This window comes from Archocentrus centrarchus, chromosome 24 (assembly GCF_007364275.1).
Source record: "Archocentrus centrarchus isolate MPI-CPG fArcCen1 chromosome 24, fArcCen1, whole genome shotgun sequence".
NCBI classification, from domain to species: Eukaryota; Metazoa; Chordata; class Actinopteri; order Cichliformes; family Cichlidae; genus Archocentrus; species Archocentrus centrarchus.
Window position 1 is genome coordinate 33,303,428 of NC_044369.1, and position 25,604 is coordinate 33,329,031.

Here is a 25,604-nt window from a genome sequence, read left to right on the forward strand (position 1 = left end):
TGTTTTTCTGGGAGACAAGCTTTCTGCACAAGGTATTCAGCCTGACCACGAAAAAATCAATGCAATACAGGACATGCCAAGGCCCACGGACAAGACAGGAGTGCTACGCATAATGGGAATGGTGAATTTCATCAGTAAATTCATTCCCAATCTGTCTGCAAAAACATCCTGCATTCGTGAGCTCCTGCATAAAGAGCACAAGTTCAAATGGACAGCACAGCATGAAGAGGAGTGGGAAAATCTCAAAAGAACGCTGACAACTGCACCTGTGTTGGCATTTTATGACTCAACGAAGGGGATCAAAGTGTCAACGGATGCCTCCAAAGATGGAATTGGTGCGGTACTCCTGCAAGCTGAATGTGAGCATTGGAAACCTATAGCCTACGCATCCAGGTCCATGACGGAGAGTGAGCGTCGCTATGCTCAAATTGAAAAAGAATGCCTAGGATTAGTTTTCGGCTTAGAGAGGTTCCACAGCTACATATATGGCTTACCATCCTTCACTGTAGAAACAGATCATCGCCCACTAGTTTCTATCATCAAGAAGGATCTGAATGAAATGTCACCAAGAATTCAGCGTCTAATGATGAGAATGCTGAGATATGACTTTGAATTGGTGTATACACCAGGAAAACACCTGATAATTGCAGATGCACTCTCACGAGCACCCACAGGGAGAAATGTGAGTACAACAGAAGACGACATTCAAACTCATATAAACATGGTCTCTGCTCTGCTTCCTGTGTCAGACATGAAATCCAAGCAAATTGTAGATGAGACTGCACAAGACACAGAACTGCAACATGTCATCGGAAACATGTCAGATGGCTGGCGCGCTGGCTCATGTCCACTCTTCTACCACATCAGAGGAGAACTGAGTGTGGTTAATGGGCTGCTGCTGAAACAGGACAAAATCGTCATTCCGCAAAAGATGAGACAAGAGATACTTACCAGAGTACACGAAGGTCATCTCGGGATTGAAAAATGCAAAAGAAGGGCAAGAGAGACAGTCTTTTGGCCAGGTATAAACAGAGACATTGAGGGTCTGATAAGCAGATGTGTAACATGTCAAATGTATCGCAACAGGCAGATCAAAGAGCCTATGGTGATAGCAGAAACACCAACAGCACCATGGCACAAAGTAGGAATGGATCTATTTCATGCCAAAGGCAAAGACTACTTAGTGGTCATTGACTACTATTCAAACTTCCCTGAAATGGCATTGCTCTCAAACTTATCATCATCATGTGTCATAACACATGTAAAATCCATCTTTGCCAGACATGGTATCCCATACATGGTGATGAGTGATAATGGACCATGTTTCAGTAGCAGAGAATGGCAGAAGTTTGCAGAGCAGTATGACTTCAAGCATGTGACATCCAGCCCGTTATACCCACAGTCAAACGGTAAGGCAGAAAAAGGTGTCCACATTCTCAAACAGCTTCTGAAGAAAGCTGCAGACAGTGACTCAGATCCATACCTTGCCTTACTCAGCTACAGAACATCACCGCTTGAGTGTGGATTATCACCTGCTGAGCTACTGATGAACAGAAAGCTGCGTACCACACTACCAAGCTATACCAAGCCTGAAAAGTATCCAAAGATACATCAGAAACTGCAGCGACAAAAGGTAAAGCAAAAGCTGTTTTATGACAGAACAGCCAAGCAACTTCCACCTCTGGTGACTGATGACACAGTCAGGATTGAGGATCATGATGGACGGAAAACCAAAGCCATTGTTCTGGAGGAAGTGGCTCCAAAGTCATTTAATGTGATGACTGAAAACGGACAAGTCGTTCGTCGGAATCGACGTAGTCTTCTGAAAACATCAGAGCCTGATCCGAAAGTCACTGACACTCAAAGTGACAGGGAAACCATATCTCCAAATGACACAGACTGTATCAAAATGAACACTGAGAGTGAGCCTGCACTCAGAAGATCTGCAAGAGAGATCAAGAAACCTCAAAGACTGGATTTGTTAAAAAAAAAAAAAAAAATGCTGAGCTTATTGTTTAGTATTTGTAGTTATGGCTTAAGGCACAAATGTTTAATGTTATAGAAGTTAAAAAAAAAAATTTAAGAAAGGAGGATGTGATGATCAGATGTTATTGTAACTGATGCAATTTCATATCGTGCCACAAGGTGGTAGTATCTATTCCTAGAGACTGAGGTTGATAGGAGGAGATAAAGAGAAGAAGAAGGTTAAGCTGGATGTAAGAAAACAACTAGAGACGTGTTGTGTGTTTATCTGCTTGCCTAGAAGTAAAAGTAATACAGGCACGTTGCAGAAGTATAAATGATTCGTTCTTCCAGATGAGGAAATGAACAAAACAGTGTTTAGTGTATTTTTCGGACAGAGGAAAGAAGACAAGGAGACTTGGTGGTGGAATGAGGAAGTACAGGAAAGTATTCAAAGGAAGAGGTTAGCAAAGATAAAGTTGGATAGTCAAGGAGATGAAGGAAGTAGACAGGAGTACTGGGAGGCCAGGCGTACAGCAAAGACAGAGACGTGAACTCGTAAAATGTCTGCTTACGTAATTACGTAGCAGTGGTTACGCGCAGAAGCTGGGTGTGAAGATGGCGGACGAGGAGGCCGAACAGGACCGTAGTCCTGCAAACGGTATTAGTGAAACGATTGAGGAACTTAGACAGCGGTTGCAAGGACTGCAAGAAGTCCTTAGTAGAGAAACCATCGACTCTCCAGACCAGTCGTCTTCTGAGTATTGCCAAGAGTTTTGTAGGGTGAGTTGTTTTTCCTCACGTTTAAGCAAACAAGCTAATCAGTTAGCATTAATAACAACGGCATATAGTGACTCCGGGATATTCCAGAGAAAGGTCTGCTTTCGAACCTGAGCAGTACTTGGAAGCGTTCGCTGCTTGTCATTGCTTTGTCTAGTTACAGGATACAAACGTGTAGTGCTTATGTGTGGGTATAACATGCTCAGCCATGTATACTTCAGCTTAAACGTTGAGCATCTACCAACCCACGTTAGCTTAAAGCTGCACGTCCAGGAGGTAATTAACTTTAAGGATGTTGGTGGTAAGAGCTTTTCAGATATAATTACCTGCCACAGCATATCTAAATTAACCTGTTTAATTTGTGGTAGTTGCAATTAAACGGCTGCATTTAGCGCAAGTCATTCAGATCTGCTTGCAGTTAGCCTAGCATCAGTTTTTAGCCTTGTATGTTTGGCTATAAGCTCGTGCACGTGAGCATAATGTGTGTGGGGAGTAACAGCCTTCAGGCTGCGAGAGTTCAATTCCGCCTTCTTCGGAGCAGGTACGGCAGATTTAGCTACACTGCAGCGTGATGGCAAAGGAGCCGTCAGTTCTTCCCGCGATGCGTTTCTGCTGTGTACGTGCGGAATGCAACGCGCGCCTGCAGCAGCGACGCGGCGCGCTCTCGCTGTTGCATACAGACACACACACAGCAGAAATGACCAGCAGCCTCAATTGAGCCGGTATGACGGCCGTTAGTGTGCTTGTGTAGCATCTGTGGAGGGGTGAGGGCGAATCCACGCTGAGCATCCTCGCGGTTATTGTTGTGCTCATCAGGATGTCAGCCATGTCCTCAGTGGATGTTGGTAGGCACGTGGATGTAGAAAACGCTGTTTTTTAAAAAAATGAATGGGTGGTAAAGTCACCTGGACGGTTTTGAAAACGCCGTGATATAAATATTTTTGCAGATACTTGATCAACCTCATCAGTCTTATCATGTTCCTGTTTTCCTGTGGCTTTTGTAGTAACTTTTACTTCAATGTAATAATAGTTTGTTTTTTATTAATGCTCAAGTGTTTTAATCATGATTTGGCAGCTGGAATAGACAGCAGAGCTTTTTAATCTTGACAAGTTTTTTTAAATCTACATTTGTGCGTTTCGAAGCTGGAATTATACTTTCACATCCTTGACACTGCTGGGGTCCACTTGGGTCTGAGTGACATAAATGTTATCAGAGAGTGGGTGCAAGGGTCCCTGCAGATGTCAGCATGTGCTTTGCAACCATGTGCACTTGTCTGTGGAGAATTTACATTACAGTGAGCCTACTACGCATCTGACCCAATATAACATATTGTAAACAAACTGCATTTATTGCTCTTAAAGAATAGTGAATACCCTGAAATCTAATCTGCTTCTATAATCTCTTGAAAATAAAATACAGAACATATAAATAAAATATCTGAGTAAACTGCAACATAAATACATTATAAATTAAACACAAGTAATGGAGAAATAAATAGAAAGGTAATAGCAGTTATCATGGTTGATAACACTAAGAAATAGTTATTTAGACCAAATAAATTTGCCCACATTTTAGTGCACGGCCACAGCGCACTGAAAGATCCTGTACATGTGTTCAGAATTTATTTTCAATTAGCTCCAGTCAGGCTGGCCCATTACAGCCCAGAGCAAACAGAAAACACGTTCAGCTTCAGACTAAAGCATAATTATTCAGGCCAGCACAACAAGTACTGGTTGTACTGGCAGCAAGTACTGGTTATACTGTCAGGGCTGTGGTGTTAGAACTTCAGCTGGTTGAACAGATTGGTTGTGTTGTCGGATGGTGCAGACACCACCGTGCAGCAAATCTCTGTTCGTTTATGTGTTCATTACTGTGAGTCTGTGTCCCAGTGTTTAACACGTGGTGCCGACAGAAACAAATAAAATGCCCGGACTTTTTTGGATGCAAACATAATCAACTGTGCTGAACAGGCCTATTGCAATTGTTGCCAGTTGTGTCAACCTGATGTGTAGCTACATTTCTCGGGAGTTGCGGGTAAGGTTACGGCATAAGTTTCCCGCTTGGTGATTAACAGTAATTAACACACAATGCACCTTGCACAAGCCTAACAGAAGTGTTGATGGCCACTTACGCAGGTTACAATGTAGAGTCTGACTGAACGCCGCAGCATAAATCAGGCCTACAGGCCGTTTGTTGATTAAACTTTTCTTTTTTTCCGGGGGGGGGTTGTTGGGAGCCAAAATCGAAATTGAAATTTGATTAATTGCACAGACCTACTGAAAATGTGCCCATCTGTGTACGGATTTCAGTTTGGACAGTGTACAGAGGGGTTTTCACCCACCGCAGACATGCTGCGTTGCAGTCCTTCAAAATTTCAACTATGTGTCCCTGGATGTTGATGTCCTATGCATCAGTCAAAATGCTGGCTGGTGACAAGTGGGCTGGAATACAGAAGGTAGCGATAGCAGAGTTCAGTAGGAATGGGATAGCTTTGGAAAATCATCAAACATCAAAAATACAATATGAAAACTACAGACTGGCTGTGGTGGACAGTTGCCATCGTTTTAACAGTTTCATCTCAGTTCTTTTTATGTTAGAACTTCACTCCTCTCCACAGCTGGCAGATAGACCAACAACTGCACAAACGAGAGTAGCCCACCACGTGTTTGACACTGCCTCCATCTGACAACAGAAACTCTGCAGGTAAACGGGACGTCCATGACTGTCCACAGACTGCCTTTATGATACTCCCACTCCCACTCGAGCATAAAACAAGCCTTGGCCGTTCTGTCCGTGTCCGCAGGGGCGTATAATTGAGGTACTCCATTCTGCATGGGGCAGCTGGAGACCCAACAGCTGAGTAGTCATTCTTGTATACTTTATAGAAGTTAACTGCCTGGGGCGCCTGCGTGCTTAGTACATTTTAATGTAAATTCTCCCCCAATGGCTCTGGTCACAAAAAAAGGCATTTCGCAGACCCTAGTATAATCCTGGTCTTTGATTTCATACAACTGTCTGTGCTTTCCATTGCATGGCAGGAGAAAGCAAAAGTATCAATACCATGTTTGTCCATTTAAATAGGTATTTGGCTGAAGGAGGGATCTGGGGTAAGCAAAGCTACACATGGGCTTGTGTGGAGTCCTCCCAAAAAAACAGCAAAAAGGCTGATGGGTGTAATGCTGTACATGGGTAGAATGCTATATGGTTGAGAAGTTGGCTGCAACTTGACAAGCAAAGTCCGGGCGATGCTGAAGTGTACGAAGGGATGCGGTACGAGCACTGCGTGTACACCGGGGGTGTCAAACTCAATCACAGAATGGGACAAAATTGAAAACACAGTCTAAGTCGTGGGCCAAACAGGATTAACCTTTTATTGAACTGTCTAAAACTCAAAATATTTTAATCAACGATATGACTTTGAATGGCCGTAATACAGCAACTTTTTCCTCACATTAAATAAAATATATTTTTCCTCAAAAATATCATTTTTTTGATGTGATATCAGCAAAAAGTCCAGAAACAACAAACTATTTAGTTTCCTCTCTTATTCCATTTCTTTCTTAATATCCATGAACTGACAAATTTCCTCAGGCAGCTCATCTGTGATGAGGCACGTCACCAAATTCAGAAGCTGTTTCCTCCAGAAAAGACTGAAACTGCCGCTGATTAAAACCTTTACCTCTTATAAAGTTCACAGGTTGCGTTACGGTGCTCATGACTGTTGAATATTCAGCAGCAAGGAAATTTCATGCCTGGACTTGTTGCGTTGGTGGCATCCTATTACGGAACCACGCTGGAATTCACTGAGCCCTGAGAGCAACTCATTCTTTCACCAGTCTTTGTAGAAACAGTCGGCATACCTGGGTGCTTGGTTTACACACCTGTACCTGTGGAAGTGACTGAAACGCCTCAGAGATAAGAGATTAAGGGAGACTGAGAAGCTTGAGTTGCAACATGTCCTGGCAAATCACATGACTTCCAAGGCCGCCTGTTGTGTGGCATTAGATTTTCAGTGTGTTTTGTATCGATCGTCCGGACATTTCCTGAATGTCTGCAAGAATGACCACCAAAGGTGCTCGATTTTGCTGCTCCATCAACTGCAGCAATAACAGCAAGACTTCCATTGACCCCAGGATGGGTCACAAATGCAGATTCAGTTTCTATTAATTTCTCTGCTATTCAGTTACTCTATCAATTCAGTGTAATGTTTTATACTTAATAATCCCAATACTGCAATAACATATGATTCAATTCTTGATAGCTCTAGCCTAAAACATATATAAAGATATTTGTTTATTCCTGATATTGTCGCAGTTGCTTTTTGGGGCTTTTTGCTGGGGGGGGGGGGGGGGTTTGTTTGTTTGTTTTGTTTTTTTGTTTGTTTTCAGCAGATCAGACCTGCCTCAGACAGCTGACAGGAGCTGCTAAACAGCTGGTTACAGTGATCCCTCACCCGTCGCGGGGGTTACTAGAGACCCCTGCGATAGGTGAAAATCCGTGAAGAAGCGGCGTTATATTTATTATATATTTTATTATTTATACATATTATAAGGCTTTATAAACCCTTCCCACTCTCTTACTACAGCTTGAAGGCTGAAGATGATGAATTATGCAGCTGTGCAGTACTGATGGCGATGAAGGTGGTGCCGTGTCTTCGCCCTCGGCCGTTACGCCTATGTCTTTAGCAGAAATAGAAGTAACTTATCGCTTCGTACCGCAAAATCGTACTGGTGAGTGATTCAAGATGGCGGCGCACATAGGTGTAACGGCTCATTGCTCTCTCGATTGGTGCTGTGTTTGGCTGTTAGTGTATGCGCTGATTTGTGTTCCGTACTCTTAATGTCAGACGGACAACATATATAGTCGTGACGATCTCCTGACGATTGGAGCCTGCTATGAACAAGGCGTTACAGCTGAGTTCCAACGCTTGTTTGATATACCGGTGGGTATAGCGAGGAGCCCCGGCTCGCCGTGGATCACCATCCTACCAGCAAGGAGGCGTCAGCGGCGCAGAGAGAGAAGGCAGAAGCGGGGCTGCAGCGCCGGCGCGCTAGCTAGGCTATGGAGGCAACCACACAAACCACCATTAACCCAAGGAAGGCTGTTTCTCTCAAACGCCAGATCCCTCGCCAACAAGATGGATGAACTGAGGCCACAGGCAGTATCTCACAGTGCGGTGAAGGACAGCTGCATTCTGCTAATCACTGAGACCTGGCTGCATCCAGTCGTACCAGACTCCACCATCGAGCTAGCAGGCTACACAGTACAGCGCCACGACAGAATGGAAGACTCCGGTAAGAGCAGAGGAGGGGGGGGCTCTGTGTGTACGTGAACAACACCTGGTGTACAAACAGTGACTGTGATCAGCCATTGCTCCCCAGACTTGGAGTTTGTGACTGTTAAATGCAGACCCATATACCTCCCCAGAGAGTTTACTGTAGTCATGGTAAGCGCTGTTTACATACCACCGGACGCTAATGCCAAATCAGCTGTTCGACATTTGCATGGTAGCATTAGCCATCTGCAGAGCATCTATTCAGATGCTGTGCACTTCATAGCGGGGGACTTCAACCATGCAGACCTGAAGACAGTGCTCCCTAGTTTCCACCAGCATGTAACACTCTGGACAAAGTCTACTCGAACATCAAGCTAGGCTACAGGGCTAGACCACTTCCACACCTGGGTCAGTCCGATCACCTGTCCCTGCATTTAATCTCTGCTTATGCCCCCCTAAGGAAAACTGCTCCAATCATCACAAGAACCCTCAAATCATGGCCCGGGGATGCCTCACAGCAGCTGCAGGACTGTTTCAACAGGACAAACTGGGATGTTTTTGAGCACCAGGACCTGGAGGTATTCAGACAGTGTACTGTGCTACATCAAGAACTGCATAGATACTGTAGCTGTGGAAAAACGCATCCGGGTCTTTCCCAACCAGAAGCCCTGGATGACTCGGGAGGTCCAGCTACTGCTAAAGGTTAGGAATATCGCCTTCAGGTCTGGGGACAGGACCATCTACAGAACGGCCCGAGCTAACCTGAAGAGAGGCATCAGAGTGGCTAAATCTGATTACAGGAGGAGGATAGAGGGATATCTCGACAGTAACAACAGCAGGCAGGTGTGGCAGGGAATCCAGCATCTCACCAACTACAGGGCCAACCTTGCAGCTGCGGAAAGTGATGCCTCGCTGGCAGAGGAGCTGAACCGCTTTTTTGCTCGCTTCGAGGTGAAGCCAACAGAGGCAGCTACACTACACCAAGCGACCCACAACCCTCATTGTAGAGGAGCACAAGGTGAGGCACGCACTGCGGGCCGTTAACCCAAGGAAGGCTGCCGGACCTGACGGTGTCCCTGGTCGTGTTCTGAAGGACTGCGCTGACCAGCTGGCTGGAGTCTTCACCAGGATCTTCAATAAGTCCCTGGCCCTGTCCACCGTCCCATCCTGTCTGAAATCCTCCACCATAGTCCCCCTACCCAAGAAACCTCACATCTCAAGCCTCAACAATTACCGGCCAGTGGCACTCACCCCGGTGGTGATGAAGTGTTTTGAAAAACTGGTCCGGGGTCAAATCACAGCACTTCTCCCTCCTGGCTTTGACCCACACCAGTTTGCCTACGGAACCAACAGGTCCACAGAGGTGCAGTAACCACAGCCCTCCATGCTGCACTGCAACACCTGGAACAGCAGGGGAGCTATGTCCAGATGCTCTTCGTAGACTACAGCTCTGCTTTTAATACTATCCTCCCTCACAGACTGGTGAACAAACTGGGGGATCTGGGTCTTCCTCACTCCACCTGCACATGGATTATGAGCTTCCTGACCGGCCGACAGCAGAGAGTTAGGGTGGGAAAACACACATCCACTCCCCTCAAGTCTCAGTACTGGCTCTCCACAGGGCTGTGTGCTCAGTCCCCTGCTCTATTCTCTGTACACACTTGACTGCACCCCTGCCTACCACAGCAACACCATCATCAAGTTGGCTGATGATACCACAGTGATGGGGCTCATTTCACGAGGCGACGAGTCCGCTTACAGGGGTGAGGTGGAGCGGCTGCTAGTGTGGTGCAGGGAGAACAATCTGCTCCTCAACACCTCAAAGACAAAAGAGCTGGTAATAGACTACAGGAGGAACAAAATGGACATTACACCACTGACCATCGGGGGAGTCTGTGTGGAGAGGGGGGCTGACTTCCGTTTCCTGGGGGTTCGCATTGAGCCGGGCCTCACCTGGAGCATGAACACCTTTGAGCTGACAAAAAAGTGCTCCGTAGAGAGCGTACTAACATACTGTATTTGTGCATGGTACAACAGCAGCAATGCTGCTCAAAGAAAAGCTCTCCAAAGGGTTGTGAATACAGCCCAAAAAATCATCGGCTGCCCTCTCCCCTCACTGGAGGACTTGCACAGTGACCGCTGTATTAAAAAAAGCACAAAATATCACAAAAGACACTTCTCACCCCGGACACTCTTTGTTTGCACTGTTGCCTTCAGGTAGAAGATACAGAGCATTAAGAACAAAAACGAACCGACCCAGAGACAGTTTCTACCCCACAGCAATAACTAAACTAAACGCAATTTCAAACAAACCACAAAATCGACATGTAAGATGTGTGTGAGAATGTTATTTATTTATTTATTTGATATTTTACGTGTAAATGATTAGTCACTATAGCTACTATTTTATTATTATGGCTATTATTTTATTTATTTATTTATTTTTAGGCACCAACTGATGGCACTTTTAATTTCGTTGTTCTTGTAACAATGACAATAAAGAAATCTATCCTGCAATATAGTGAAAACTCTGCAAAACAGAAATTAGTAATATTTAAAAAAAAAAAAAAAAAAGATACAGTGAAGCTGCAATAAGTGAACTGCGATATAGCGAGGGACCACTGTATAAGCCAACTGTGTGCTAACTAATGTTAGGGTCCAGTGTCCTAAACATCACACTTTCCCTCTGATTAAGAGTTTGATTACATTCTCACAGTGTATGAGAGTTTATTCACTCAGTGTGGGCTCAGTCGTCCACAGCATGAGATCCACCTTGAATAAAGGTTCAGTAATGCAGGCTAACTGTAGCTAACTGTGCAAAAACAGAAGGGTTACCGACAGAAGTCCTGGAAATCTCAACAACTCGCCTCAGTATCGCTGTTATTGGACAGAAGTGAGCTTCACCGGCTGCTTACATAAAGCTGTACAGCCTCCTCCAGAGTAAACAGCGCCATCAGGAGGTAAACAGTGATCACAGCCTGCACATTAGGTCGGTCAGAGCGTTTGAGGGGACTCTGGAGAAAAACGTAAAATAACACAAAATACTGCAAAATATATTCTTTTGTTATTCCTAATTTATAAGTGGTGTTAAAATAAAGTGTGTACAGAAACATTTTTATACACAAACAGTAGTAGGAACGCACCAGCTGGCCGCGGCTGCTATAGATACATGGGGTTATAATTATATCATCGTACAATTATAATGTATATGTTATATATATGCAGCCTCAGTATAGGTGGCTGTTCTGATGGTTCGTTCAGCTGAACGGACCATCAGAACCACCCTCCCCAACCTGCAGGACATTTACACCAAGCAGTGCAGGCTGAGGGCCATGAAGATCCTAAAACAGCCCAGCCACCCCGGACACTCTCTCTTCTCCCTGCTCCCATCAGGCCGGCGTTACCGCTGCCTGAGGACTAAGACTGAAAGGTTGAAGAAGAGTTTTTACCCACAAGCCATCCGTCTGCTCAACTCTGAGCCCTAACTGGACCATTATTGCACAGTGTAAATATTATAATTTAAAAAGTGTGTATAGTGTATAGTATATAGAGTATAGTGTATAGTGTAAATTACTTTTTTTTAATTTTTATTCTTCTTATTTATATGTGTGTGTATATATGGTTGCAGGTACAAAATACATTTCACTGTGCATTGTACTGTGTATAACTGTGCATGTGACAAATAAACACTATCTTATCTTATCTTATCTTATGTTAATGGACTTGTTGAGTTGTCGGGGTCAGATCATTGTTAGAACCTTTTTTCTTTTTTTCTTTTCCTCGAGGCGCCTCTTGGCATGGCACTGAACAGGAGTGGCCCTCCAATCTCATTGTACATCCTGTATAATGACAATAAAGGCATTCTATTCTATTGATTTTCAATTCTTTATATCTGATTGAAAAGTGGAAAATATGACCTGAATAAATTGTTTGTAGTTGAGAGCGGGATCTCTGGTGTGTGTAGGTTTGCGCTAATTCTAAACACCAGCGTTTGACAGCTCTGAACACACAAATATGACTAGTTTTGATTGGGGCCACTTTTGGTGACATCACAGGCCCAGTTGCTCAGTCTCCCTTAGTCGCTTAACTCTGGTACACCTAAATTCAAATGGTTAAATGTGGCTTTTACTCTAAAGCACTTTAAGTGGTCAGTAAGTCTGGAAACACTGAATAAATGCCCGTTCAGCAGAATATATGCTCTGTCCATAATGCTGACTGCTCCATGTGCCTCAACTGTGCAAGTGCTCATTCTGCATGCACCTTCATCCTGTATGGACGTAAATGTATGGTTGTGGTTGTCTCAGCAGATCATCTGTCTCACTGCCTTCTTCCATGTATTTGATTTGGCAAAGACCAGTACACTGGCTACCACTGCTGACATAAAAAGGAAACTGTATTTGTGATTGTGCGTGGTAGATGCTGAGCAAATCTATCACCATCCATTCACTTCCTTTTTTATTTCTTTTATTAGTTTATTTGACAGGGACAGTGTACATTAATTAACATTACTGTAAATGCACCAGAATTATCCAAAAGGCTATTTTTCATCTGTTGTCCCTGGACAGATCTTAAAATTGTCTACCTAAAAAACAAGAGGATTACAATGAACGAATGTAAGAGCAATACAACAGATTATAATTCTTCAAATCCTGTTGAAAAAAAAAACAGAATCCAAGTTAACTATAATACAGACATTAAGATAAAAAATTATACTACATATTAACAGAGACACAAGTGGCAACAGGGTTGGGTTGAGGGGAGACACTTTCCATAATCCTATTAATGCTGACATATCCGATGGGTTGTGAACCAGTTTTTTAGATGCTTTTTGAACGCTTATCCTGTTCAGGGTCGGGGGGGACTGGAGCCCATCCCAGCGAGAGGGAGGGTACACCCTGTACAGGTCGCCAGCCTGTTGCAGGGCCAACACAGAGAGATAGACAACATCCACACTCACATTTATGCTCTCATCCATGCCTGTGGGCAATTTAGTTTCCAGTTATCCTAACCCCAGTAAGTGCATGTCTTTGGACTGTGGGAGGAAAACCCACGCAGACACGGGGAGAACATGGAAACTCCACACAGAGAGAGGGGGAGGGGCCTGGGCCAGGATGGAATCGAACCCAGGCCTTCCAGATGGTATTCTAACTGTGAGGCAACAGTGCTAACCACCGCACCACCGTACTGCAAACATTGTTCTGCAAACATTGTTCAGCTGGTCCCTCAGGCCACTACGTCAGAGTTTTACTGGTCACTTGTATATGTTTCATGGCCTGCAGTGATTTGATAAAAGATTCTTATTGGCTTTTTACCCACAAAGGTTGTAATAGCAATTTGGTAACTAGTGCTGTTGCTGTCAACTCAAGTAGCAGCCTGGTTGCTCAGTGGTTAGCACTTTTGCACCAGCGACTGTTGGTGTTAAAAGTGCTGCAAATAATGATTGAATCTACTGGGGGGGCTAATTGGCATTAGCTTGATAATGCTAAATGCTAAATACTGTGCCAGCTTGCTAATTCAGTGACGGTGAACAGTTGGATAATATGTACGTAATATTCTATGATAATGGTTGGTCCTACAGGTCATTGAAGGCACCTGAATCTGATTGGACCATGTGACTTGATGAAGATGGGGATTGTGGATCCCTCTAGTCTGTGTTATGATGCTCTTTGTGAGTCTACGAAGACAAGAAACAAGACGAGCTCCTGGGATTTTATGTTTAATAGGAAGCCAAAATTCTCCTTTGAGCTCCCTTTTCCTCTAATTCCCCCTCGGTTTCACGCTGGTCACTATTTTTTGCCCTGCAAAATTAAACGTGAACAGGACCATCACAAGATTGTGCGCGTCCATTGTGAACAAAACTGGCCGTGCCCGTAGGTGAAATAATACTATAGTGCAGCGATCTAGCGAGAGAGAAAAAAATCATCTGGTAGTCATTATCTTTTGTTTTTCTTATCTTTTCTTTTGGACAACCCTCTTCTGAAGATCACTACAAACTGACCAAGCTGATGACTGTTTGGTGCAGCACCGTAACCTGGTTTTCTAATTATCAGTTGAATGACGTCTTTTTGGTTTGCTGGACAATTTTCATCCAGTAGGCAGTACATCACCAATTTATGAAATCTCACACCTAACTCCTGCAATAATGTCCAAACTTCCTGTGCTCAATAATCCATCAGAAGGTGTTTGTTTCATCTTCATGACCGTAGAGTAACAGCTCTGACACGAAGCCTGTCAGCAGAAATGAGCCGCTATTATCAGAAATTTTTATTTGGCAACATCTTCACCACTGCAGGATGCTCACATCTGTCACATCAACTGTGAATTTAATTTAATCTTCCATATTAGCTCCAAATTCTGTAGGCAGGACGTTTTAAGTTTGTGTCCACCACGCTTTGCTGTGGACTCATGGTGCCTCATTGTGATCCTACAGTATTCATTTAAACTGTTGTTTTTGAAGTGTATTTGCAGTCAGTATAACTACTGCCACAGCCTTTGTTTTCAAACTACTGGTAGTTTTTTAATTATTGCTAAGTGAATGACTTTGTTCCCCTTGCAGACGCTGTTGGAGTATGCAGGTCGTTGGAGGATAGAGGAAGAGCCTTTGCCTCTGGTCAGAGTGTACATAGTCGCCCTGCTGAATTACGCCCATGCCTCCCCGTACCTCTCTCTGCAGTGTGAAAATGTTTCTCTTGTCATTGAGAGGCTCTCACTGTAAGTACAACAAAAAAGGTTTAACTGCACATACACACTTTACTGTCATAAAACTTATTTTTTACATTGAATTACTCGTTTTCCTATGAAATCAATTTAGTCACGTTTTGGCACTCAGCTACAGTCAGCTGTCAATTTGCTGTTTCTGTTGGTTGTTCATCCCACAGGAGTTTTCTGGAGCTTTTACTCTCACTGAAGGATTTTCCAGATAGTTTGTGGAACGAACTGAAGTTATCTGTTCAGGTAAAGATGATCTCCACTTTCCATATAAAGTATTCAAAATGTCTGCTGTAATGTGTGCTACAGGGTTGCTTTAATGCTCTGAAATCAGCGGACGTGCTGGTGCATCAGAATAACATGACTGATTTTGGAAAAACATGACATCCTCTTTCCCATTGGTGGAAAAATGCACCATGTAAACCACATGATATGGCTGTGCATGTGGTTACTGAGAAACCTGTGGAAGCTGTGGGAGAAAGAGTGACAGTGTTATCAGTGGCAAGTTCAGAAATTTGAGACCTGGTGTGTTTGGAGTGTATAGTTAGTCTGTAGTGTTTTGTATAGTTGTGAACAAGGTAGATGTTGTATATAGTTGTATACAGCTTTGTTTACTAAATTTGTGCATAGGTTTTTGAAACAAGGCAAGGTAAACAAAGTAAAATCAAAAACAGCCAATTATACCACAGAGGGTTACGCTCCACTTCATACTGAACTAACTATATATGAGGCATGAGTGTGAATGTGTTCAGACTCAGATTGTCACATTCTTCTGTGATGGCGTTTTCCTGCTGTGTACAGTTGTCTCACAGCAAGCTTCAGCAGAATGGAATCACTCAGCTGTCCCTGTTGTCTGCTTTGGGCCGGTACGATGGGGTTTGGTCTGACGGGACCCTCCAAGGCCTTCTGTCCAATGAAAACCTTCCAACAGAACAAGGTGAGTTCAGTTTTCAGCATTCATAAACGTAGGGCTGCACCTGCAGTATTATTGGGGCAGAACCTGCTCTTTTAATTATGATGTTGTAGTAATCTATGTTCTGTGGCACCTTTCAAGGCACAGTTGCAATATGCTTTGTAGAGCAAAACAAAATGTTTAATGATCAATAATATAACTGCACACAGTTAAAATCAACAAGTCAAACAAAGGCATAAAACCTGAACAGAGTGAGTATTATTACAGGTTAAATGAAAATAAAAAATGTTAGAGAAGAAATAACAGATTTGCTGTTAAATAAATTTGAGGAGTTGTTTAAAAGTAAATACTGAAGTTGTCCACCACAGTTCTTAGAGTAACTTCAAATCTACCACAACCGTTTGGGAGGGCGAGGAGATCGAGGTGGACCACAGAAACTTGATTTTATGCCTCATCAGCTTTAGTAATAGTTTATATGCTTGACATTGTTGAGCATTTCCTTGAAGAAAATATAAATTAAGACACCAAACATGAATATATATATATATATATATATATATATATATATATATATATATATATATATATATATATATATATATATATATAATATAATGTTTTTAAAAACATACACCCTTTTTGTTTCAGTTGAGGATTTCCTCGCCCACGAGGGGCATGTGTTGTTGGAGATGAGAGTCAAGCAGCTGATGAAGGAGAAACAGCTGGAGAAGGCTGCACTGCTGGCAAAGACCTGCTGCGAGTACCCGGCCTTCAAAGGGAGCGGAGCTTTCAAGCAGATGTATCTTGTCTGCCTCTGTGGCACTAAAGAACAAAACCAGCTTATGGAGGAGGTAGGTAACATTGAGTAGCTGAGTATATTAACTTACATTTTCATATTATAAAGATGCACAAGGAAATACTAAGGATATGGCAGGTCATGCATAAGGTGTTGTGATCACACCTAGTAGATGAAAATAATTTAAAGAGGCTGAATAAATCCCTGATGGTCTTTTAATAGAACAGGCAGGCTGAAAGCATCTTACAACTCATTTGTTTTGTTAGACTTTCAAATTGGGGTTTTCATCTGTCATCTTATCTTGTTTATTCAACGCAGTCCTTGAGTCTAACGGTTTCTGTTGCTAGACTTTGGAGGGTGCTTTTCCTTTGTGTTTGTGTATTGGCAATCAGGAGTCTGTTCCAGAAAGCAGGTTTAGTGGAAAAACTGAGTTTTTAGGCCTGAGATGAGGGAAAGTCTCTTTTCTGTTACAAAGAGTGCTAAATCAGGCCGCTCAGTGGCAGGTTTTCTTCTTCAAACCCCGAGCATCTATTTCTGACACTGTAGCAAATGTTTAAATGAAGCTAATCTGCAAAAAGCATCAGAGAGCTAAACAGGGTAGTGGTGATGATAATGTATAACAAGTAAAATGAAATATTTCAAAATCAACAAAGCAAAAGGGAATGTTTGTCTGGCTGCCGCTTTGCACCGTCTTCTGTTTGTGTTGTAGGTCTTTTCTTGTAATAGATTTTCAGCACTTAAACACATGAGACCTTTGGTATTGGAGGGTTGTAAAATGACTGAATGATGAGTTTAGAACATTCCAGGGTCAGTATGTGGATATATCGTGTTTCCAGTGAAACTGACATACACTTTTTCATGGCGTACATCTGCAAAGCTTTCAAAGGAGGACTGCCGTGATGCATTAGAGATGATTTGCAACCTGGAGTCAGAGGGAGATGATGGTGCAGCTTTCAGTTTATGCTCAGCCTTCCTGACCCGGCAGCTTCTTCAGAGAGACACATACTGTGCTTGGTAAGTCTGTTTGATGCTCACCGCCACTTCATAGAAAAATAATAATAGTAATAGTGATAAAGTTCGAGAACATATAGCTTTGTTATTGGGGAATTAATAAATATGTCATTTTTTGATTCCATATTGTTGGGTAGTGTTAAGAGGTTGACTATTTGAACAAGTTTCCTTTCTCCAAACCAGGGAGCTCACTCTGTTTTGGAGTAAGCTGCTGAAGCGATTGGAGCCATCAGAGCAGGCCTTTCTTGACAGATGTCGCCAGATGTCTTTACTCTCAAATACTGTGTACCACATCCTGTTCCTCATCAAGGTCATTCAGTCAGAGGTTAGTGGAAAGCCACCTGCTTTGGTGGAGTCAAATATTTGGCCCGCTGATGAGCTGCTGCTGTTACCCTCTAACCTTGAACTATCTATTATTGTGACCTTTATCGTGTGACGTTGTCTACCAGCTGCATGTATTGAAGCTTTTTGATAACTGTGCTTGGCTGCATGGAGAGTAACCAGGCAATGTTTGTCTTTTCTTGAAACAAATGTTCTTTATTAACATCTAAGCCTCAAAATGTCCACCTGGACCTTTTTGCTTATTTGTACAATGAAAGGGCCTGAAGATGTCCTGTGAGTGCTTCTGCTCATGTTTCCACAACACTTTGAACCGTCAGTATCTGACAGTTATTTACAACTTACAGCATGTTAGGAGGGTATCAACAGTTTTAAAAGAAGGAAAAAACAGAAATTGGTTTTAAAGATCCAGAGTAGCAACTTTGAACGTGCTTGAAATAATTTTGCTTTTTTTCTCCTCATAGATTGACCATGTTGGCCTGTCAGCGTGCATCGAAATGTGCATCAGAGCTCTACGGCTGGAATCAGGTGACGGGAACAGTAAAGCCACTGTGTGTAAAACAATTTCCTGTTTGCTTCCAACTGACCTGGAAGTGAAGCGAGCCTGTCAGCTGACGGAGTTCCTCCTGGAACCCACTGTTGACTCTTACTATGCTGTGGAGACTCTTTACAATGAACCAGATCAAAAACTAGAGGAGGAGGATTTGCCGGTTCCCAACTCACTACGATGCGAGCTCTTGCTAGTTTTGAAAACCCAGTGGTCTTTTGACCCAGAGTTTTGGGATTGGAAAGCATTAAAGCGTCACTGCCTGGCACTAATGGGTGAAGAAGCATCAATAGTGTCATCGATTGACTTGCTGAATGATACTGAGAGTCCCGAAGAAGAGGATGACTTCATGAGCCTAAAAGAGTTTAATAATATTCCAGACCACTTGGTCACTGGCACCTATGAACTTAAAGATGTTACAGACAGGAAACAGAAAAACAGAGAAATGAAGAAACTGAGAGAAAAGGGTTTCATATCTGCCCGGTTCAGAAACTGGCAGGCCTACATGCAGTACTGTGTGCTCTGTGACAAAGAGTTTCTCGGCCATAGGATTGTACGGCATGCACAGACTCATCTGAGTAAGGGAATGTATACCTGCCCAATATGTACTCAAACGTTTACCTCAAAAGACACATTAATTCCCCATGTAACATCGCATGTTAAACAGTCATGCAAGGAAAGGCTGACTGCATTGAAAACAAACAAGAAACTGGCTAATCCAAAAACAGCTGCCCCCGTTATTGCAGCGTTTGAAGCCAAAACACCACACAATCTTTATGTAAATAGTGATCCCTCAGGGCGTAATGGGGGGGTGGCTTATAACGATCAGGCCAGTGTGGCTAGGTTTAACACAGAGTGCAATGAGGACAATATGTGCCCTGTTGGAAAATGCAGGAGGAGCTTCAAATTTTTCAAAAATCTTATTGCACATGTTAAAGCTCATGGGGACAACGAGGAAGCAAAGACTTTCCTTGAGATGCAGAGCAAAAAGGTTGTTTGCCAGTACTGCCGTCGTCACTTCATAAGTGTCACCCACCTTAATGATCATTTGCAAGTCCACTGTGGCGCAAAGCCTTACATCTGTATACAGCTGAACTGCAAGGCAAGTTTCCTTTCCAACACTGAACTCCTCATACACAGGAAAACACATTCTGTGTTTAAGGCAAAATGCATGTTTCCAAACTGCGGAAAAATTTTCAATGCGGCCTTCAAACTTTATGACCACGAGGCACAACATTATAAAACTTTTACTTGTAAAGCTTTGGACTGTGGAAAGGTATTCCATTCACAACAGCAGCTGGATTTGCACCAGGAGAAGCATGCTACTCAAGAAAAGGAGCGTCAGTCCTCTGAACAGACCTCAGAAAATATGCAACCTGGCCCTTCACTAACTGAACAAATGCTGCAGGAGAATCTCCAAGAGAACTGGAGCACTGAAAGTGATATTAATCGAGATCATGGAAGGCTGCCAGTATCCACTGAGAGTTTGCTGACGTCTTCACAAGAACCTGTGGACACCTTAGGACAGTACAGAGCCAAACATGAAGATACAGCTTTTTCAAGTAGCCAGACACAAAAGTTAAGTAATTCTGTGATTCAGTCTGTGTGGTCCAACTTGTCTGAAACTAAAAGGGACAGAGAATATTTGGTTGATTATCAAAAAGCACCCCAACAGAATCAGTCTGTACCTTCATTTTTAGCCAATTTAAGTAATGCAGTTGGTTACAGCTCTAACTGTAACTTACAATTGCCAGTACAGCAAGAGCCAGTGTGTACTAGCAACCTGTTAACTGCACAGCTGCCACAGAACTCTGTAGCACCTGCAGTCTTGCAGCCACTCCCTTCAACAGTAAGCCCTCAGCAGCTAACTGGGAACAGAGCAGAGACCTCTGTAACATGCTCGACTAGCACAGGTCCCCCTCCAGAACACAGAGAGCGATTTCATTGTGCATTAGAAACCTGTCCAAGGCACTACAGCTCCTACAGGAGTGTTACCAAGCACATGAAAGCAGTTCACCCAGATTTCTATGAGCAATGGAAAGTTGCTCGAACTGACATCAAAATAACCTACAGTCCAGCACAGAGCAAATCATCTGTTGAGCGTCTCCGTTCAGTCTCACAGCTTCAGAACCAACAAAGCAGCAGAGTGCCAGCTCATGGGGTTCAGAGACAGAATGTTATCCAGTCGCCTCCTTATACCAACAGGAGTACCAGCTTAAACTATCCGAACCTGCATTCGCTTTCTCCGCCAGGCCTCACCCAGAATGGTTCGCTGCTAATGGCAAATGTTTTGGATCCCATTGTTCTCTCTCAGTTAGGAAGTGATAGAAATCCCATAAGTGAACAGCCTCAGGTTTCAGGCAGTCACAGTTGGCACTCTGGAAGTGAGCAAATTCACAACTGTGACTCTTCTGAAGTCTATCCATCTAGTTTGCAGGCGATCCCGCCAATGACTTCTACCAGTGCTGTTGTGCCCCATAGTGTCCCGTCCTGTTCTATGATGGCATCAGTAATGGACAAACCAGCAGAGTCCTTTCAGTCACCACAGAACAGTAGGCCCCAGTCAGTTCTTCCCTCATATGTGAATGGTGCAAAGGAACAGTTGCAACAAACTGATGCCCATCCACCATATACAGCACAGATTCAAAGTAGTTTAGTCCCTGGTCCCAAGATACCAGACAAAACAAAAACAGTGCAAAATCATGTGCAGATTAAATTTCCTTCTTCAGACAATACAATCCAAGACAGTAGCATAAGCCAACCTATAAATGGCCCTGTCATCGCTGAAGATGAGACGCGACCGAGAAAAAACAAAAGGATCAAGTGGCCAGCCATTATTAAGGATGGTAAATTTGTTTGCCGTAGGTGTTTTAGACAGTTTGATAGTCCTAAATCTCTGGGAGGCCACTTGTCCAAACGTACAATTTGCAAACCATACAGTGAGTCAGAACTGAATGCAGATGTGCCAAGATCATTCCTTGATCTTACTTCAGAACAAACAGTTGGCACCCCTCAGCTGTCTTACAATCCTGCTGCTGTGTACCAGGAGAAGCGTCATCAGTCTGTAACAAGTGCTTCAGCAGCAGCAAAAGATTTCCCCGCCCCTAATTATTCACAAGATAACTTGCAAACATATGGCAGCAGTGAGGCAAATGATGATATTCTCAAACAAATTATGACTGAATCCAATATGTCTGATCTCTTTGTGCACACACCTGCCCCCCCAACAATGTTCCAAAACCCCTGTGTTCCCTTGGGAGCTGGTGAGCGTTTGATGGGTACTTCAGTAATACAGCATACAGAAAATGTTCAGCTGAAGCAAGACGATAACTCGTACAGTACAGCTCATTATCCTCAGCCTGGTATGGATTTATTTGCTGGATCTGAATTTCCTGACCCACTACTTTCGCAGATCCTCACAGAAAACCCTTCTGCCGCTGTCCCCGGCAGTGTCCCTACAAACCACATGACACCCGGGGAAATCCGCAACGAAGGATATCAGCCTGACATGGCTGTTCAAACAGCAGATCCAGATTCAAACTCAGTGACACAAACACTGATACCTGAAAGTCAGCTTAGTCCAGCAGCAATAAGTGGCAGTCAGACTGAAGTGCAGAGGAAAGCTTTTGACCACGATATTAAAAGGAGACTGCGTGAGCAGATTTTGGCTGGCGACCTGCAGCGTCGGAACAGCATGTGTAACTCTGCCAGCGCTGATGCTAAAGCCTTTTCCATGCCACTTGACCCAGCATGTAGCTCTTCCAATCATTCTGGATTTCATCCATTGACACTTAATGTAAAGACTGATTTTGCCAGTCAAGGACAAATTGTTGAAGAAAATTCTGTAGTTATGCCAGGGAGCTCTGGTGAAATTGAACTACTGCTGAACACACGAAGTTTTACTTGTTTCAGAGAGACTGCTGCTACACCACAACATGAGGTACTAAGCCCTACAGGCATTGGGGCAAATGATCCAGATCCAGAATCCCCTCAGCTGCCAGCCAGCCAGCAGCAGTATATGACTGAAATTCAAAGTGCATTTGAAAGGCTGGACTTGGTCAGACAAATCCCTGATCAAATGGCAGCTTCTCTGCAGCAAGCTACAAACGGTCAGAGCAAATCTGCTAAAGTCAAACCACGTAGATCAATGTCATCAACCTTGGTCAAACCATTCGCTTGTGAGAAGGAGAACTGCACCTTTAGTTCCGTTTCTAGTGAAGCACTTTGGAAACACCTCTCTAAAACGCACAACTACACACTTCAGATGGTGAATGTTGTTAAAAAAAGATATGGTCTGTATGCTCCTTTCAAGTGTCAGAAATGTAGTAAGGCATTCACTCGTAACTCAAATCTTCGAGCTCACTACCAGTCAGCTCACAAATTATCAGCTAAAGAAATCGCTGATCTGGATATGAAGCGCCGGCTGGACAAAGATGCTCTAACTGCTGCGATTCAGAACCAGTCTGTGGGTGTAAACCAGGCTCCAGAGCCTCAGCACAACACAACAGCAGAAAACAGTGCACGGGTGTATCCGCTCCAAGATGCCGTGAAACAGGAATGCCCATCACAGGTGTTGGTACCATGCACTAACGCAGTCATAACTAATCATAAGTTTCAGCAAGACAGTCGCTCCACAGTTATCTATCCTTTGCAAGCAGCTCACATGCACAACCGAGCAATGGCTCCTCCAGTGCAGGGCCAGACTTCCACGATGGCAGAAGAACAGTGCTTACATGAACAACACAGAAACCTGCTCAAGCAGCCCAATCAGCACGCAGTGGGCCAGCAGGTCGGAGACCCCTTACCTGCAGTGTCGCCTTTTCTCACCCAGGCTCTTACCACACCACAGGCTAAGGGGCCGCGGTCTGTCAGCAAGCAGTCTGCTTTCAGCAGGCAGTCAATAGTTCAGCCAAGTATAGATAGTACCAAGAAGACTAAAGAGAGGAAGCCCAAGTCAGGCGATGCAGTGAGTCCCTACAGACCGTATCGCTGCGTCCATCAAGGCTGTGTGGCAGCTTTCACCATCCAGCACAATCTGATCCTCCACTACAGGGCTGTTCACCAGTCTGCTCTGTCAGCACTGGAGGTCAACAAAGAGCAAGACCAGAGTGAGTGTCTGAATGACATGATGGACCACAAGGAGGAGGAGGAGCCAGAGGCAGAGTTCCCTCAAATTTCTGAGTTCAGATGCCAAGTCAAAGACTGTTGCCGTGTTTTCCAACAAGTTTCCAACCTCTTTCAGCATTATATCCAGCTCCACGAATTTGGTCTTGATAAGGTTGGCAGTCTCCTGTCCAGTATCAAACTTGGCAAGTTTTCTTGTGGCCATCAAGGATGCAAAGCATCCTTTACTGCTTTCCGGAGTTACATTGGGCATATCAAAGATGAGCACAAAGATATAAAGCTGGCCAAACCAGAACAATTGAATGGTTCTTTCAAGTGTGAAATTGAAGGCTGTGACCGTTCATATGCCACAAAGTCCAACCTGCTCAGACATGTGATGAAAAAGCACCAGGATCTGCACCAGTCTAAATTAAAAAGTCAACAAATAACAGAAGATGGAGCAAAACAGAATTCAAAGACTTTGCATTACCAAATTACTAAGACGAGTAATGGGAAAGAAAACATTGAAACTAATAAAAAGCTTATGAAGGCAAGTGACACAAAGAGGGTTAGCAAGTCAAAGAGCAACCACTGGGTTAAATATGGAAAACCCTCCCTGAAATCTAAACTGGAGGCATCTGCTATGTGCACGAAGAAATTACCTCTGCAGTATCCCTGCATGATCAAAGGTTGTGAGTCTGTCATGAAGTCAGAGCGGAGTATACTGAAACATTACATTGGCCATGGACTTTCAGAAAAGTACCTGGAACAGCACAGAAGTCATTTCATCTTCTGCAAAAAGTTCTCCAGGCAGAAGTGCCGCTCAATCAGGAGCGATGACTCCAAATCAGACAACACCTCAGACATGTCGGACAATGAGACGGCAGCTGACACCAGCCTGGAAGGTGGAGAATATGGATATTCAAAGCCTGTCCTACGCAGAAGGGCCGCAGCAGGGATCCCTGTAACGTTGTTTGACAGCAAATTATCAAATGACGAAAGCTCTGATGGCTCTGTGATGATCAAACGCAAGCGAGGACGCCCACGAAAACTCATTGAAAAAATTGTGAAACGCAAGAAGATTCCACATCCGCCCAAGGCGGACATGGTTTACAACGGGGACAAAGAATTGGTCTCCTCGTGTCCTGCTGTAATGCAGGAGGAGAGGACCGAGCAGAGCGTGCCGCTGGCCTCTTTTAAACCAATGGGATTTGAAATGTCTTTTTTAAAATTCCTAGAACAGTCGAATAAATCCGAGCACCCCTTGATGAGGAATGTCACAGTGACAGCAAAGTGCAGGCATCCATTCAGCGTGAGCACCAAAGGCAACTGCATCAGGTTCAGCAACCGTCAGAACTTGAAATCACTTAGCAAGGTTCGAATCAATCTGGACTCAGCCTTTTCCTCATCTGTCTCTGACCTCATGCTAAAACAGCTGCAGGACATGCGCCCTGCTGTGTTGTTGGAAAAGTATGATTAACATGTGGCTTTGTTTTAAAGCAGAATCTCAGGACTTGAATGAGTAAACTCTGCTGCCCACTGGTGCCCTACATATACAGTTTTTTACACATCCATCTATAAAAAGTTGCGTTACATGATAATGTTACCTGTTTTTTTTAGAGGGAGAGAAATGGTAAAGCATGTTTTTAATTCAAGAAAACATTTTGCTTTGGTGAAACATCAGCGTAGGGCGTCTTGATCATCCCTGTGGGACTTGGAGACAGGTGGACTGAAACTGATTGTTGTGTGTAGTTTGTGCTTTGAGGATCTTTGTGTTGTGTATATAGTTTGAAATCACCCACTGCCACCAGCAGTCTTACTATTAAACTGTTTCTGTTTTTTACAACCAGTTTTACTGTGGGTTTGCCTTTCATGGTGTACAGTCTGGAGCTCCTGCATGCACACTGAATGGAAACGATTTTGTTGAAGTTCCTGAATGATAAACAAATGTTCATATTAAATGTTCACCAGTGTTTTGTAAGAAAGTGTTTCTTTTTTCTCCACATTATGCTAATATATTTTTGGACAGTAACTTTTGTAATTTTGTCTTTACACAACACCACAGAGAATTTAAGATTACACAATCAAGATGTGATTGAAGTGCAGGAGTTTAAAGGTACAGCTGTCTGCTGTTTGTAGTGAGTGTAGGCCGTCAGTCACCTGTCCAGC

The 25,604-nt window shown here is 43.6% G+C and overlaps 1 protein-coding gene across 1 annotated transcript; it reads left to right on the top strand.

The window, feature by feature from the left end:
• Positions 1–2,289: 2,289 nt before the first annotated feature.
• Positions 2,290–25,416, top strand: znf292b (zinc finger protein 292b). The gene is made up of 8 exons (XM_030722278.1): positions 2,290–2,745; positions 14,575–14,729; positions 14,897–14,972; positions 15,528–15,663; positions 16,288–16,490; positions 17,313–17,449; positions 17,630–17,771; positions 18,250–25,416. The coding sequence occupies exons 1-8, from the start codon at positions 2,581–2,583 to the stop codon at positions 24,913–24,915; spliced, it is 7,680 nt and encodes a 2,559-aa protein (XP_030578138.1). The 5' UTR covers positions 2,290–2,580; the 3' UTR covers positions 24,916–25,416.
• Positions 25,417–25,604: the final 188 nt, after the last annotated feature.